At 34.0% G+C, this 15,598-nt stretch overlaps 1 protein-coding gene across 1 annotated transcript; it reads left to right on the plus strand.

Annotated features, from left to right (window-relative positions):
* The first annotated feature begins 314 nt into the window (after positions 1-314).
* On the plus strand, positions 315-10,542 carry LOC105339912 (ATP-dependent DNA helicase DDX11). Its single transcript, XM_011445695.4, has 9 exons — positions 315-442; positions 2,554-2,741; positions 3,138-3,199; positions 3,313-4,025; positions 4,168-4,420; positions 6,460-7,399; positions 8,606-8,684; positions 9,348-9,472; positions 9,744-10,542. Exons 1-9 carry the CDS (start codon positions 370-372, stop codon positions 10,041-10,043), a joined length of 2,733 nt encoding a protein of 910 aa, XP_011443997.3. The 5' UTR covers positions 315-369; the 3' UTR covers positions 10,044-10,542.
* Positions 10,543-15,598: the final 5,056 nt, after the last annotated feature.

A 15,598-nucleotide genomic window follows, 5' to 3' on the forward strand; every position in this document is an offset into this window, starting at 1 on the left:
TTGTTTATTTCAATATGGAAAGTGTCCTACACCACGTTCATGATTGGGTTGGCCCAAAAAAGAATTGATTCCTCTGTAGATAAAATGTTTTCTCGTTAAAATAACAGATGTCCTATGGATCTGGTTTAAACTGCGATTAACCTGACCTAATCAGACTTTAATTACGGGTGTGAGCGAGGTGCCCCATTGGCCTCTCGTGTTTGGTTTGTGTATTTTTCTTTGTCATCGAATTCTCATTATTTTAGATTTGATATATATTTGTATGAAACAATATGAGCACCTGTATGACGTTGTGCCGCGTCGTAAAAAGCCATCGGTTTTTTTTCTTCAAATAGAGATCGGGATCGAAGTTGTAAATAATAAAAACCAATGGCGGCAATTATGGACGAATTCGACGACGAGGACGATGATTTGTTGGCATCTTTCATCGAAGAGAGGGAGGGTTAGTATAGCTGTTCACAATACACACATTAAGAATGGGTCTCTCAATGTATGCATTGTTTCGAATCAGTACAGATGCAGCATTAAAACTTGTTTTTCACCAGGTCCGGTACAATCACTAGATTTAGCTATGTAGCTTGATTTACCTAACGTTACATAGCTTTATTTACCTATCTGAAGTAGGTTTATTTACCTACCTTTATGCAATTTTGCATTTTATGTAAAACAGACAAAAAGTCGCAAGGAACTGTCAACCTATATTTGTACAATGTAGTATTAAAAAAGGAACTCGGAGCAGAAATAGTTAAAACATCACTGCTTTTGAGCAGTTTCAAGGAAAAATGCATTTCTTTTGTTTGAACAACTGTATGACACTTGTATGCGGTGAGGCATGCATAAGTTGATTACTTCACATTGTGCTGATTTATTACCAATCAATCATCATGTTAACCAAAACTGTTCTTCTTTGTTATTCCATTTAAGAAGTAGCTGTTTGATAACACAAACAGTTATACATAGCCCTAAAACTTTTAGAACTTTGACTGCATTTGCGCAAAAAGAGCAACATTTTTAAGAGTGATTTTTAATGAATTGTTTTCAGATCAGTTCAAAGAAATCAAAGTTGAAAATTATTGCTGCACCTGAGTGCGACTTTTAGTACAAATGCCCATTTAACAGGTTGGGACCAATCTCCCAAATGGGATATAATAGCCTGTTTGGGATATAATAGCCCAAATGGGATATAAATTTTAGGTGCAAAAAATATTTTTCTTTTATTTTAAAATTTTTGATATAAATCCGCATTAATGTAAATCAAATGCAACAACTTTTGGTTAAGAAGTTTTTCTATATGTCTATAGTTTGTAAGATTGATCCCAAAGAAGTTTTGGATATACTGAGGGATCAATCTCCGTAATAGTACAGCTACAGAAAAAGTTGTTTACCAAAAGTTGTTGTATTTTATATATTCTAATGCGGATATAAAAAAATTCAAAATCAAAATTTTTTATTTTTTGAACCTTAAATTTATATCCCATTTGGGCTATTATATCCCAAACGGGCTATTATATCCCATTTGGGAGATTGGTCCCAACCTGTTTAATACAAAAGTATGATTGAGTAGCTAAGTAAACCTACTTCAGGTAGGTAAATAAAGCTATGTAGGTAAGTCAAGCTACGTAGCTAAATCTAGTGATTGTACTGAACCTGTTCACTACTTGTCATCAGAGACGTAACTTTCGTAACCATAGACCTCTAAAATTCTCTCTAAGCCGTTACATTTAACGGCTTATTGATGAGTACAAAAGTATTACCTCAAAACAATGTTCTAATTTCTTGCCATATACTATAGACCAGACCGGTACATCGATTAACTCAATCGAACCAAATTTTTTTTTAATACTCATTTTGGATTTCTTTTGGGTTCTTTTGGGTCTTCATTGGTCCTTTTTAGTAAACCGATCCACCTGACCAGACCTCGGTTGAACACAAGTCCCCTGAATCTCTATTCAGGTGCTGTGCCAACTTAGTTATCTATACTCTGTCCCAAGATATCCTTGATTAACATTTTGCTTAATTAATCGATATTTATCAATACCTGAGTCCTCTGGGTTCAAACGATGTTCATTCAAAAGTAATGTATGAAAAATTTCCAAGATTTCTCCTTTGAAACGCCCCCTCTAGCTTATCAGGTTTCAATACACCACTAAAAAATGCAATGTCTTTGAGGATTTTGTATTGCAACAGACCCCGAGGATAACGTTTGAAAACTGTGCAGGGTGACTTCTGAATGGATAAAAGAATAGATTCTTGTGAATTTTTCTGAATGAAAAATAATGTGAGAATGAAATTATCTTAGAATTTTTCCCTTTCATCATGTTCATCTATTTTAATTGCACTTCTTTCACGGGTATGTGTATTTTTATTAAAAATCGTTCAAACATAAATATCTTGGGACAGACTATTGCGCTAGTAACCAAACCAGTCTGACTGTCACAATACAATTAGTTATACTGCATGTACAATTTTATTTACATTATCTACCAGGTATGTAAAAAGAAAATACCGGGGTATGCACATTTGAATTTCATCACTATGTTCTGTTATCACTAGGAGTCCAACAATTGGAGTTGCTTGATTTTCCCTTTCCTTTCAAACCTTATGATGTCCAGAAAAAGTTCATGGAGAATCTGTACCTCTGTTTAGAGAAGGGACAAGTTGGGATATTTGAGAGCCCTACAGGGACAGGCAAGTCCCTCAGTCTCATCTGTGGGGCCCTTAAATGGCTGAAGGAATACCAGGCAAGTTAGGGTCTGCTTAAAAATGTTTTGATTCCACAGAAGATTGTAGAGAGTTATTTTAGTTTTTTTCTTGGATCATGAAGATGGTGTAACTACAATATCAATTTTAACATTATGCTGTAAAACAAGTTCAAAATGATGCTGAATTCAAGTGAAATGTACATGTAGACTGATTACATTGGCACAGATAAGGGTTGGAGAAATGTTCCTAAATACCAGCCAGTACATGTATAATGAGCCAATGACTGAGTCCTCAACTTCGAAAAAGAGAGACCTAAATTTTATCATAATGCTCTTTTCAAAGATGTTTTTTGAAGAAGAAAAAATATTTTCAATTTATGAGTGTTTATCATTGATTAGGACTCCAGTGTATTTACAATATTTATTATTTTGTAGGAAAAACAAAAGAAAGAGCTAGAAGAATTGATAGCAGAAGAGAAAACCAGCAGTTCAGAGGTGTAAGTAAATGAACTGATGTCTTGCTCACATTGTTTGCTGACATTATTTTGGAAATAAACAGTCTTTATCAGTGAATTAAATGCTAATACATTGTAATATCTGGTCTGATTAGAGCCTCTGGTGAAATGGATTGGATTGCAGCATTTGTTGAAAAGAAGGAAAAACAAGAAAGTGTTGAAAGAGCAAAAGAGAAATGGAAAGAATTAGAAAAACAGGAGTCAAAGTTATTGGAGATTAAAAAACAAAAGCAAAACAGGAAACGAAAGCGTGACAAGTCAGAGGATGAGTTTGAGAAACTATTGAAGGATGCTCAGACTGTCAACAAAGATCAGGAGGTCAAAGGTGAAGGTCAAGAGGAGAGTCAGGTCGATGAAGATTTGGTTCCCGAGGATTATCATAGTGATGATGAGGTCAGAAAGGAAGAGGAGTCTGATGAAGAGGGAGTAAGTGATGAAGGGAGTCATGTGACCAAGATTTACTATTGCAGTCGAACCCATTCCCAGCTAGCTCAGTTTGTGCGTGAAATTATCAAAAGTCCATATGGCTCCAATACCAGGGTGTTATCTTTGGGATCTCGGCAAAATTTGTGTGTGAATGATGCAGTCAGGAAACTGAATTCTCTGTCCCTGATGAATGATATGTGTCTGGATTTACAGAAGAATAAAAGCAAAGGGACTGAAAAAAAGGAGAGTGATGAAGCAGTACAGAAGAAAAGAAAGAAATTAGGCAGTAATGGTTGTCCATTTTACAAACAAAAGACAATGGAAGACCTTGGAAATCAGATTTTAACAGAAGTCACCGACATGGAGCAGATTGTCATATCAGGTAAAGATTTCCAAATAAGACATTTAAGAATTGTGAAAGCTGTAAAACAAGATAACCGTTGAAGCTTTGTAAGCTCCTCCCCTATAAAGGGCACCTGCAGTCCTCCTTTGAAATGCTTTCAAAAAGTGCTGTATTTTTACAGGTAGAAGAATGAAGGCATGTCCCTATTATACCTCAAGGTTGTCTCTCCCTCTGGCTGAGGTGGTTGTTTTGCCCTACAACATACTCCTACACAAGGCGATGCGAGAGGCCAGTGGTATCCGTCTTGAGGGAAACATCGTCCTGATCGATGAAGCTCACAACCTGCTGGAGACGATAAACGCCGTGTACAGTGTGATGATAACCGGGGCCCAGCTCTCTAAAGCACACAGCCAACTCTCCCAGTATGAACAAAGGCAAGTGAAGCATTACTCAGATAATTCGAGTATATACCCAGTAGTAAACAATGATCTACTTGTATGATCTACAGACATGTAATAAAAAATGTCTGATCCTTTAACACTTTCTAATACTTTTTTTATCAACACAAATTGATAATAGAAAATAATGATGATATTTGTATTTCTAGACCAAAACTTATAAAATATAATGCAGCAGGCAGGTGTTTTTTTTTTAAATTATATTGCAAAATTTGCAAAGGGGAATAATTCACAATTTTTATAGATTACTAGTAACTTCAAATTGAAATATGATTTATTCCCCTTTTGTAAATCTTCCAGTAAGTCCTAACTTTAATCAAACAATGCAATGGCATCTGACCTAATGTGGAGGTGCCTAAGAACCAATACATTAAATTCTATTTGCTTAAGCGCTGTCAGATTGATCAATTTTAAATTATTATACAAAAGTATGGTAAACATGGTAAAGTGGTAAAAAGAAAGGTTTAAATAATGGTATTTGTAAACTAAGTGATCTGTTACCCAGGTACTTCACGGTACAATAAATGGGGGGTTTTTTTGGTTTTGTGTAAATAGCACTCTGTAGATCCTTTTGTATTTATTATAACTGCAGAAAAACTGATTTATTGGCATGTTCAGTCAACTCCCAACATTTCATCTTGTTGTCTTTTTCTTTGCATCTTTTTTTTTTCATTTAAAGATGGTAGCAATGCATCTTTATTTATGACCTATTTTGAAAGTAATTTTTATGTAATTGTTCAATGACTATTGATAAAATACCTGAACTTTAAGTTGCCATGGAGACTCACTATGCTGCTGTGAGATTAATGGTAAATGTAGGTGTACTCATCAGACGAAGCAACTTATTAATGACCTTTACAAGTAATACTTATGATAGAACATGTGTTTTATTAATTAAGGTGCTTTATAAGTCTGTTTTTTTCTGCGGTTGCAGATTATTTGCAGTTTGATTCTAGTGCATTTATTTTTAAAGATTTTATGAATTGATGATTATAAGGGTGATAAGAAATGCATTTTAATGTTTTATAACTGGTATTGTGAAAAGTAGCACCATGCAGGAAAAATCTTGATATACAGTAAGTTTCTCACACCATAGTCTGTCATTGAAACACCCTTTGTTTAAGCTGGTCTCTATGAAGTAAGCCCACCTTGATAGAACTCTGAGTCAATATCTACCCTGGCAGATTTATGAATGTTTAAATACTGTGAATGTAATATGTATGATATTTAGTGGAAAATTATTTTTCAACAAGTTAGCTTGGATTTGAATTAGCATATTTCTGTATACATACAAGAATGGCATTTAGCAATGCACTTGATTTAGCGGAAGTGGCTATCCACAAAAACACTACAAAAAATACACAGCCAGATGTAATACATTATCAGTACTTAAGGTCAAGATCTAGGAAATGAAAGATGCCTGCAGGTTTATGAAATTCAGGATATAAATTCTTTCAATTAAGCATTGAATGCTTATTTTTGGATGTCGTTGGTCCTTTGACACACGAAGCGGTGCAGTCAAATTGAATACCGCGCGTAACTTGATAAGAAATGTGAAGAAGCAGTTTCATTTCTACATAATTCCTTTAACATGTTTAAAGTGGTAAAGTACGGGGGAAAAATTCATCAAATCAGTTATGACGTCATAATGGTTATAGCACCATTTTAATACTAGATCTTGACATTTATCAAGAAGAGATATTCTGATACATGCAGCAAAAGAAATCAATTTGTACTACAGAGATATTTGTTAACAAAGCTCAACACTTATCAACACTTATAGCTACAATAATGTTGCATTATGCCCCCCCCCCCCCCAAAAAAAAAAACCCAAAAAACAAAAAACAGGAGTGGGTCATATCTTTGTAGCTAGGTGTGACCATTGTTGTGTAGAATTGATATAGTTTAATAAAAAAATATTTTTGCATGTTTGTTTTCTTAGAATTTTAGTCTTATCTGTTTTGTTCCTATAACTTATGGGAAGTAAATTAATGAATTATGACTGAACATTTTAGATTTCGATCTCGATTGAAAGCCAAGAATCTACTGTATGTCAAGCAGATTCTGTTTGTGCTGAACTGCTTGCTGCGGTTTCTTGAGGGCAGAACTGATAACAAGAAACAGAGATCGGAGAAATCGGAGAGTAAAGTGTTGACGGTGAACCAGTTCCTATCTGACAGTGGATTTGACAACATCAACCTGTTCAAGATTCTACAGTACTGTAGAAAGAGCCAAATATCCAAAAAGTTAAACGGATTTGTGGAAAAGTATGCAAACTGTGAGGTTCAGATAGCAGACAAACCAAAGGAAAATGTGGGAATCTCTGGGTTTCTGAAAGAGATTGCACAAACCAAAGAAAATCTTGTGGAGGAGACTCAAACAACAGACAACACTAGACAATCTGAAAAAGCTGTAGTCATGAGATCACCGTTGGCCCACATTGAGGGCTTCTTTGCCTCTTTGACAAGCGCAGATAAGGATGGGAGGATTGTTTTAACTAGGCATACATTACTAAAGGAGAGCACTTTAAAGTTCTTGCAGATGAACCCTGCAGTTCATTTCAAAGATGTTTTGAGCCAAGCAAGGTCTGTAGTAGTGGCTGGGGGGACCATGCAACCTGTAGAGGAATTCAAGCAGCAACTGTTTTATGCAGCTGGCATTGGGCCAGAGAACATTCATGAATATTCATGTGGTCATGTGATACCATCAGATCATCTGTTGGCTCTGGCCATGAAGTCTGGGCCTTTGGGTGTTGACTTTGACTTTACATTTTCTTCACGAGAAAATTCTGCTTTATTAAATGAACTGGGCCTGGTAATAAGTAATGTGTGCAATATTATCCCTGGCGGGGTTGTCTGTTTCTTTCCGTCTTACAAATACCAGCATCTTGTCTACCAGCATTGGAACAAATCAGGCATTCTAGCCAAGCTGGAGAAGAAGAAGAAAATATTTCAGGTTTAAATATCTTACCATAGTATTAAATTATCCAAATCTTTATTTCATTTAATACTATTGATTTTTAACTTGAATGATGAACACTGAGGAAGAAAATTGCAGCGCAGTACAGTTAAGGCGGTCAATAAAAATATGGGCAAATTTTTGTGATGAAAACACGTATACTTTAGTTAAACTGGCATGTCCTTTTTAAAATCAATAACAGTCACTCAAATGCAATATATTTCTAAAATATATATATAACAGTACAGTATTTTATGTTCATAGTGGTCACGTGAGATGGCAGTCGCATAGTACAAGCAGATGTATTTGTGGTTTTGAGGTCATTTAAAAAATTCAATATTGCAAGGGCATAATCATGTCAAAATTCACAACTGAATTATGAAATAAATTGATGTTATATCGTAGATTTTGAAAAACGGTGCGAACTTTTTAAGATAAGAATATTTGTTAGTAGAAACCGTAATTTATGATGCATATATTGAATAATTTTGAAGGTCACAGGGTTAATTTCATTAAAAAATAATTAATTTGTAAGATTTTACAAGGATCGTAGAAGTTTTTAAGTTACATAGCATATTTCAAATTCACATGTAAAAGTTTGTCGGAATCAGGTAAGTGAATGCCCTTGCAATTAAGTGATTTATTTAGGTACTCAGATTTTAGATATACGATATTTTATACAAAACCGAGGTGGCTTCTTTATACGATGCATACTTTTAACAAAATGAAAATAAGACTATATTGGTAGCATTCTACTAATAATAATTTTAAACAAAATATTCATTTATACTTTTCCGTTAATGTATGACATTTATTTTTCTTCGCTATAAAACTGCACGATAGCCTTCAATGATTTAACTTAATGCGTCATTTTGGAGCATATGACGTCATATTTTGTAGTACAGCGAGAACGACATCTCGCTTATTTTTCAGTGTGTACGATATAACGGACATCAACATTGTAAGTAATAGCATTTGTTGTTTTTAATTGAAATATTAGTACAAGTTAATTTTACTAATAAATAGATTAATAAGTACTTTTGAGGTTTGTAATATACTGTGATGTCATAATGCACATTTCCCGTACTTTTTGTCTGAACGGAGTTTATTGACAGCCTTAACTGTGCTGCGAGGGCTTGACAAAGTGTTTGTCTTGTCATCTTGTTTTTGTTTGTCATGAAGATGTGTTTTTCTTTTCATCAGGAACCAAAGTTGTCCTCGCAGGTAGAGCAGGTTTTAGGAGAATACTCGAAGTCCATACAGAAAGGCGTCAAAGGTACAGGTATGTATTCACGTGTCCTAGGAAAGAAATCAACAGCAGAAGGCAGTGCAGACATTAATTTTGAGAAGACTGTTAATGGTTTTGTTGTAAACTGGTTTGTTGTTGATTGTTTAGTCATTATCTGTTTTGTTGTTGATTGTTTTGTCATTATCTGTTTTGTCGTTGATTGTTTTGTCATTATCTGTTTTGTAATTAACTGTTTTGTCGTTGATTGTTTTGTCATTATCTGTTTTGTCGTTGATTGTTTTGTCATTATCTGTTTTGTTGTTGATTGTTTTGTCATTATCTGTTTTGTCATTAACTGTTTTGTCGTTGATTGTTTTGTCATTATCTGTTTTGTCGTTGATTGTTTTGTCATTAACTGTTTTGTTGTTCATTGTTTTGTCATTATCTGGTTTGTTGTTGATTGTTTTGTCATTATCTGTTTTGTCGTTGATTGTTTTGTCATTATCTGTTTTGTCATTAACTGTTTTGTCGTTGATTGTTTTGTCATTATCTGTTTTGTCGTTGATTGTTTTGTCATTAACTGTTTTGTTGTTCATTGTTTTGTCATTATCTGGTTTGTTGTTGATTGTTTTGTCATTATCTGTTTTGTTGTTCATCGTTTTGTCATTATGTTTCATTGTTTATACTGTAGATTTGTAGTTCATTGTTGGCTTGTAGGGGCCATCTTGCTGTGTGTTGTGGGAGGAAAGATGAGTGAAGGAATCAACTTCTCTGATGACCTTGGCCGATGTGTCATCATGGTGGGAATGCCATATCCTAACATAACGTCCCCAGAACTACAGGTTAATTAGTGCACATGTACTGATAATCTTACTTGTTGATCCAATGCTGTGTTTAAGATTTACAGTATATGTAGTATTATTGATGTTACCAAATTCTAATACTAGTATGCTTTGAATTCTACATTTAACCTACCGTTATATTTTCCAAGGGAATGAACAGGTTAAAGTTTATAAAGCAAGTCAAGCAACTTTAAACCCTAAATAAACTAAATTTACATTGATAATGCAAATTACATATATTTCAATATTGTAAAATTTTCTGTTCTTTTAGGAAAAAATGCAGTATTTGAATAGCAATTTTCCTAAGGACAAAGATGGCCATCTCCCAGGGCAGATTCACTATGAGAACCTGTGTATGAAGGCTGTGAATCAGTCCATTGGCCGGGCTATCCGCCACAGCCAGGATTACGCCACCATTTTGTTGCTGGACAAGAGGTACTGTCGGGAAAGTGTCAGGTCCAAACTCCCAACCTGGATTGCCAAAGATCTGCAACGGATGGATAAATATGGACCCTCTATGGCAGCCATTTCTAAATTCTTTCAGAGGAAGTGCTCCAATAATCCTGTTTAATTAATTGTAACATACTGGCTTTCAGTTAAGGTACTGAAGGTAGCTTCTTCTGTATATTCAGCTGCTGTTTTATTTATGGTTATTTAATGTCAGTTATCTCAGTGTTTTATTATGGATTCTATATTATTAAAAGCTATTTCAATTCATTGGTTTTTAAGCATTAAGATACAATAGTGAAAGTAATGTGCATTGATATTTTCAGCAAGATAAAAAAGAAATACTGACATCTATATCTGTTCTAGGTAAACCATTCAATTATTAACCTCCAAAAACTTACATTTTCCAAGATTAGTGTATTTATGTAGAGTTTGAAATGAAGTGGAATGTGCTTATGTCATCTCAAAACCTTTGAGAAATGGCAAACATGTTAATGTTAGATGTAATAATGACATACTGTTTAAAATTTGTTGCAAAGATCAGCTTTGTTTTGTTTTTACTGTCAGTAAGTCCTATGTCATAACACTCTTGTTATTATTGCATTAAATTCAATAAAACTTGAAGAAATTGTGAATCTGTTCTGACTATAACTACCAGCATGCTATACAGCACATGTTTTAAAGTGGCATAGCACAAGAGATGTTAACATAAAGAAATGTGTGCTCTGTATCTTACTTACAACTTGACAACTGACATTGAAATTTTGGCTGACATATGGAAATACCTTAGTTAAGCATTGTAAACTTTAAAATTGGAAAAGTAAAATTTGAAGAAAAAATTGTTGCCATACCCATTTAAAGGTTGAATTCATCATATTGTTCTTTGACCTGTAGAAGTTCACTCTAGAAAATGTTATTAGTAAAAATGACTTGATAAAGTAGTGATCTTAAAAGAACTGATGCAGATAGCAGTCTACTGTAATGGCATTTGATATCATAAATGCTTGATCCTCTACAGTAGTAACATTTGATATCAAGACAATGATCCTGTAATGAAAATTGATATCAAGACTGATCCTTTAATGAAAATTGATATCAAGACTATGATCCTTTAATGGTGTAGTGGTGATCCTGTAATGGCATTTGAAATCACAACTGTGATCCTCTAGTAACATTTGATATCAAGGATGTATGATCCTGTAATGAAATTTAATATCATTACGTATGATCCTGTAATGGAATCATAACAATGTGATCCTGTAGTGACATTTGATATCACGACTATGTGAACCTCTAGTGACATTTGATATCAAGACTGTTTGATCCTGTATTGACATTTATTATCCAGATCCTGTAGTGACATTTGATATCATGACTGTGTGAACCTCTACTGACATTTGATATCAAGACTGTATGATCCTGTAATGACATTTGATATCATGACTGTGATCCTGTAATGAAATTTGGTATCATGACTGTGTGATCCTGTAATGCCATTTGCTATCATGACTGTGATCCTGTGGTGCCATTTGATATCATGTCTGTGTTATTCTGACATTTGATATTTTGTCTGTGATTCTGTAATAATATTTGATATCATGTAAGTTCATACCTGTAATGGCATTTGATATCATGACTGTGATCCTGTCTGACATTTGATATCAAGACTGTATGATCCTTTAGCAACATTTGATATCAAGACTAGGATCCTGTAATGACATTTGATATATTGACTTTTCGATCCTGTAGTGTCATGTGATATCACAACTTTGATCCTTTAGTGACATTTGATATCAAGACTATATGATCCTGTTAAGACATTTTATTTCGTGACTATGTGACCCTGTAATGACATTTGATATCAAGACTGTATGATCCTGTAATAACATTTAAATCATGCATGTTATCCCTTTTATGGTATTTGATATTATGACAGTGATCCTGTAATGGCATTTGATATCACAAATTTTTAATCCTTAAGTGACATTTGATATCAAGATTATGATAGTGTAGTGGCTTGATATCACAACTGTGATCCTGTAATTACATTTGATATCATGACTGTTCGATCCTGTAGTGCCATTTGATATCAATACTGTATGATCCTGTAGAGACATTTTATATCATGACTACTAGTATGTGATCCAGTAGTGACATTTGATATCATTACTGTATGATCCTCCAGTGACATTTGATATCAACTGTCTAATCCTGTAATGACATTTGATATCATGACTGTATGATTCTTTAAAGACATTTAATTTCAACTGTATGATTCTGTAATAACATTTGATGTCATGACTGTGTTATCCTGTCATGATATCATGACTATTAGGATCCTAGTGATATTTGATATCAAGACTGTATGATCCTGTAAAGCCATTTTATATCATGACTATGTGATCTTGTAGTTGCATTTAATATCATGACTGTATGATCCTCTAGTGACATTTGAGATATCACGGTGCAGTGTCAATTGATATCACGACCGTATGATCATGTGATGACATTTGATATCATCTCTGTGTGATCCTATAATGACATTTGATATATATTGTGCGAGTGATTTCAATTTTAAAGTACATGTATGTTCACTTATCTGCTCTTGATTAAAATGAATCGTCGGATTTCTTTCACGTTCTTGCTTTACACAGTGAGAGTGACGGAGATCGCTGGGCCTTGGTTATAGGTGTAGGATGAAATAGTAAACAGATAAGATTAAGAGTTGAATGACAAAAACACCTCACTGTTCATCAGGTGCTGGTTGGTGTCAATCCCATGTGATCTGTCATCTCGGTACCATAACATACTGAAGAAATATAGATTTATTCATAAAACTGCGACACTCTACTATGAAAAAATTAAGTGATCGAGAATATGTATATAAAATTTCTGTTATAACTTGTAAACAAGCGGTGTTTATTTACTATCGGTACACTAAAAGTTATATTTAACGTCTCATGTGCACAACATTTTTGAATCTATTGTGATTACAATGTATATTTTATTTCTATCTGTAAGACAACGAGATTAAATTAAATGCGTGCTTAGACATTTGGTGTCGAATAGACAGCTGAGATCATTGTGTATTGATATGATTTGACTGTACATTGGCGTTCAAGGCATAAGTTACTGTTTTGTTAATGTATTAACTATTTAGAATTTTTGGGCGAAATGCGTCCTCTGCTAAATCAAGTACGTTACTCTCATGTCAATTTCATGAACGTGGGTAAAATGAAACATTTAGAAATATACTATATCAAATCCTCGCTAACCTTTCGACAAAATATTACACGTTATGTATGACAATTTACAGTAAAACCCGGTTATAGCGAAGTCGTCGGGCCCATGGTCTGCTGGATTCACTTCGATGTATCCATGATTCCTTAATTCTTGAAAGAGTATTAAGGAAAAGTAGCATTGTAAGTTTGTATTATGTTAGAACATCATCCATTTTTCATCTAATCAACAGTCGCTTAATATTTTATTAAGTGATGCTCTTAATCGTTAAGAATTTCTCAAAGTTTACAGCGAAGTCAGTTTTCAAGACGGCCGTAAACAAAATTCAAAAAAAAAAATTGATTGGCGCAGAACAAATACTCAACCAATGAAAAGTGGGTTATATTCAAAGTAAGCCATATAGTATATACCATATAGAGTTAGGTCGCTGAAAATTGTCTATGGAGCTCCAATTCCTTATATCCGTAGTACCGTTATATTTTTCGTAGGTTGCCGTAACACCCCCACCCCCACCAAATAGGGAAAATAAAACTTTGCTATAAATGTTTTTTCAAAACGAGTTTAATTCCGGTTCTCATTTATGTTAATGTATTCATTAACCTTCCGAGGGGGAATATTAGTTTGGGATTATTTTGTTCATGATCATGTTAGTTATAATTCATATATCAACAAAGAATTGAAACTAAAAATAGCTCCCATGCACAAATCCTTATACAATGACAATATTGTATTAATCTTCATCATACATATATCATTCATATAGTGACGAGTTATGAAATCTGTTTCATAACAAATACGTCAAAACTAAACAGTGGGCTATATGGATATTAATACCCAGGAATTGTGATCTTCTGTAAACCACCCAAGCAATCTATATTTACTGTACACGATATATTTATCTCGAAATATGAGAATACCGGTATGTGTGTGACATCATTTTAACGTCCACATGTCCGCAGCAGCGATAGCTGATCCTGCATAAAACTACCCGAAAGATCTAAACACAATTGTGAGATTATCTTGTTCATTAAAATGAATAATTAAGTTGTATTCGGAATGAAGTAATGCCTGTTTACTTTTGTTTTGTTATCTTTTTATCAAAAGTACGATAGTCATTTATTTCATAATGAAACTCCAAATATTAAAAAAAAGTTAACAAACGACAGGTGCTTTATTAAAACAAGAGGCCCATGGGCCACATCGCTCACCTGAACAGCAGTTCCTTGTAACATTACATTTCGTAGCATAATTATGCTTTTTCTATTTTAAACATTGAACCCCTTTCTGGGGACCCAGTTATGGTCCGAGGTTTATGGTTGGCTTGAACAACATAAATAGTAACATAGGAATGAAAATGTGAAGCACTGCGGTGGGACCGCACGTACACAACCTGAAAAACTGAACATAGCAGAGTTCCACTTCAAGAGGAATAACTCTCAGACTGTACAGAACACAAGAAAGATAACTCTTGGTTCCACTACATTAGAGTTTACACAATTTGAGGATCCTTGCATAGTAATCTCACAAACTGTAGCATTATAGTTCTCGAGAAAAACTTTTTAAAAACATTTTCAATATATCTTTCTATGTTAAACTTTGAACCCCTCTTGGGGCCACAGTATTAGTCCAGTGCTAAAGTTTTAATTATTTGGAATCTACATTATTTAAGGATACTTGCCTTGTTATCTCACAAGCTGAAGCATTATAGTTCCCTAGAAAAAGATTTTTCAACATTTTCCCTCTATATTTCTATGCTAAACTTTGAACACCTCTTGGGGCCCCAGTATTAGATTGAGATCACGGCTTTTATAATTTCGAATCTACACTATTTGAGGGTGCTGACGTAGTTATCTGACAAATTGATGCATTGTAGTTCTCGAAAAGAAGATTTTTAAACATTTTCCATATATACCGGTACTTCTACATTTAACTTTAAACCCATCTTGGGTCTCTAGTATTAGTCCAGGGGTCACTATTTTAAAACTGTCGAACCTTCATTATCCAAGGTTGTATGCATGATAGTAATCTCACAAATTGAAGCATTGTAGTTCTCGAGAAGAAGATTTTTTTACATGTTACCTTTATATTTCTTTAATAAATTTTGACCCCATCTTGGGGCCCCAGTATTGGTCCGGGGGTCACGATTTTACCAATCAGGAATCTACATAAGCGAAGGATGCATGCATAGAAATTCCACAAACTAAAACATTGTAGTTCTTGAGAAGAAAATTTTTAAACTTTTCCTTTATGTTTTTTAAAATGTTTAAATTTTGAACCCCTCTTGGTGCCCATCAATTGTCCGGGAGTTACAATTTTTTGAATCTACATTATTTAAGGATGTACATGTATGCATAGTAATATCCCAAACAGTTGCACTATAGTTCTTGAGAAGAAGATTTTAAAACATTTTCCTACATATGTTAAAATCTAAACCCCTAC

Source organism: Magallana gigas, chromosome 8 (genome assembly GCF_963853765.1).
Source record: "Magallana gigas chromosome 8, xbMagGiga1.1, whole genome shotgun sequence".
In the NCBI taxonomy this organism is placed as follows: Eukaryota; Metazoa; Mollusca; class Bivalvia; order Ostreida; family Ostreidae; genus Magallana; species Magallana gigas.

What these genes read in the sequence shown, in the direction of transcription:
- LOC105339912 (XM_011445695.4), top strand. Translation starts at nt 370, where the DNA reads ATGGCGGCAATTATGGACGAATTCGACGACGAGGACGATGATTTGTTG. An exon ending in AATGGCTGAAGGAATACCAG is followed by an intron (nt 2,742 to 3,137) that starts GCAAGTTAGGGT and finishes ATTATTTTGTAG; the next exon opens with GAAAAACAAAAGAAAGAGCT. An exon ending in GAAAGGCGTCAAAGGTACAG is followed by an intron (nt 8,685 to 9,347) that starts GTATGTATTCAC and finishes GTTGGCTTGTAG; the next exon opens with GGGCCATCTTGCTGTGTGTT.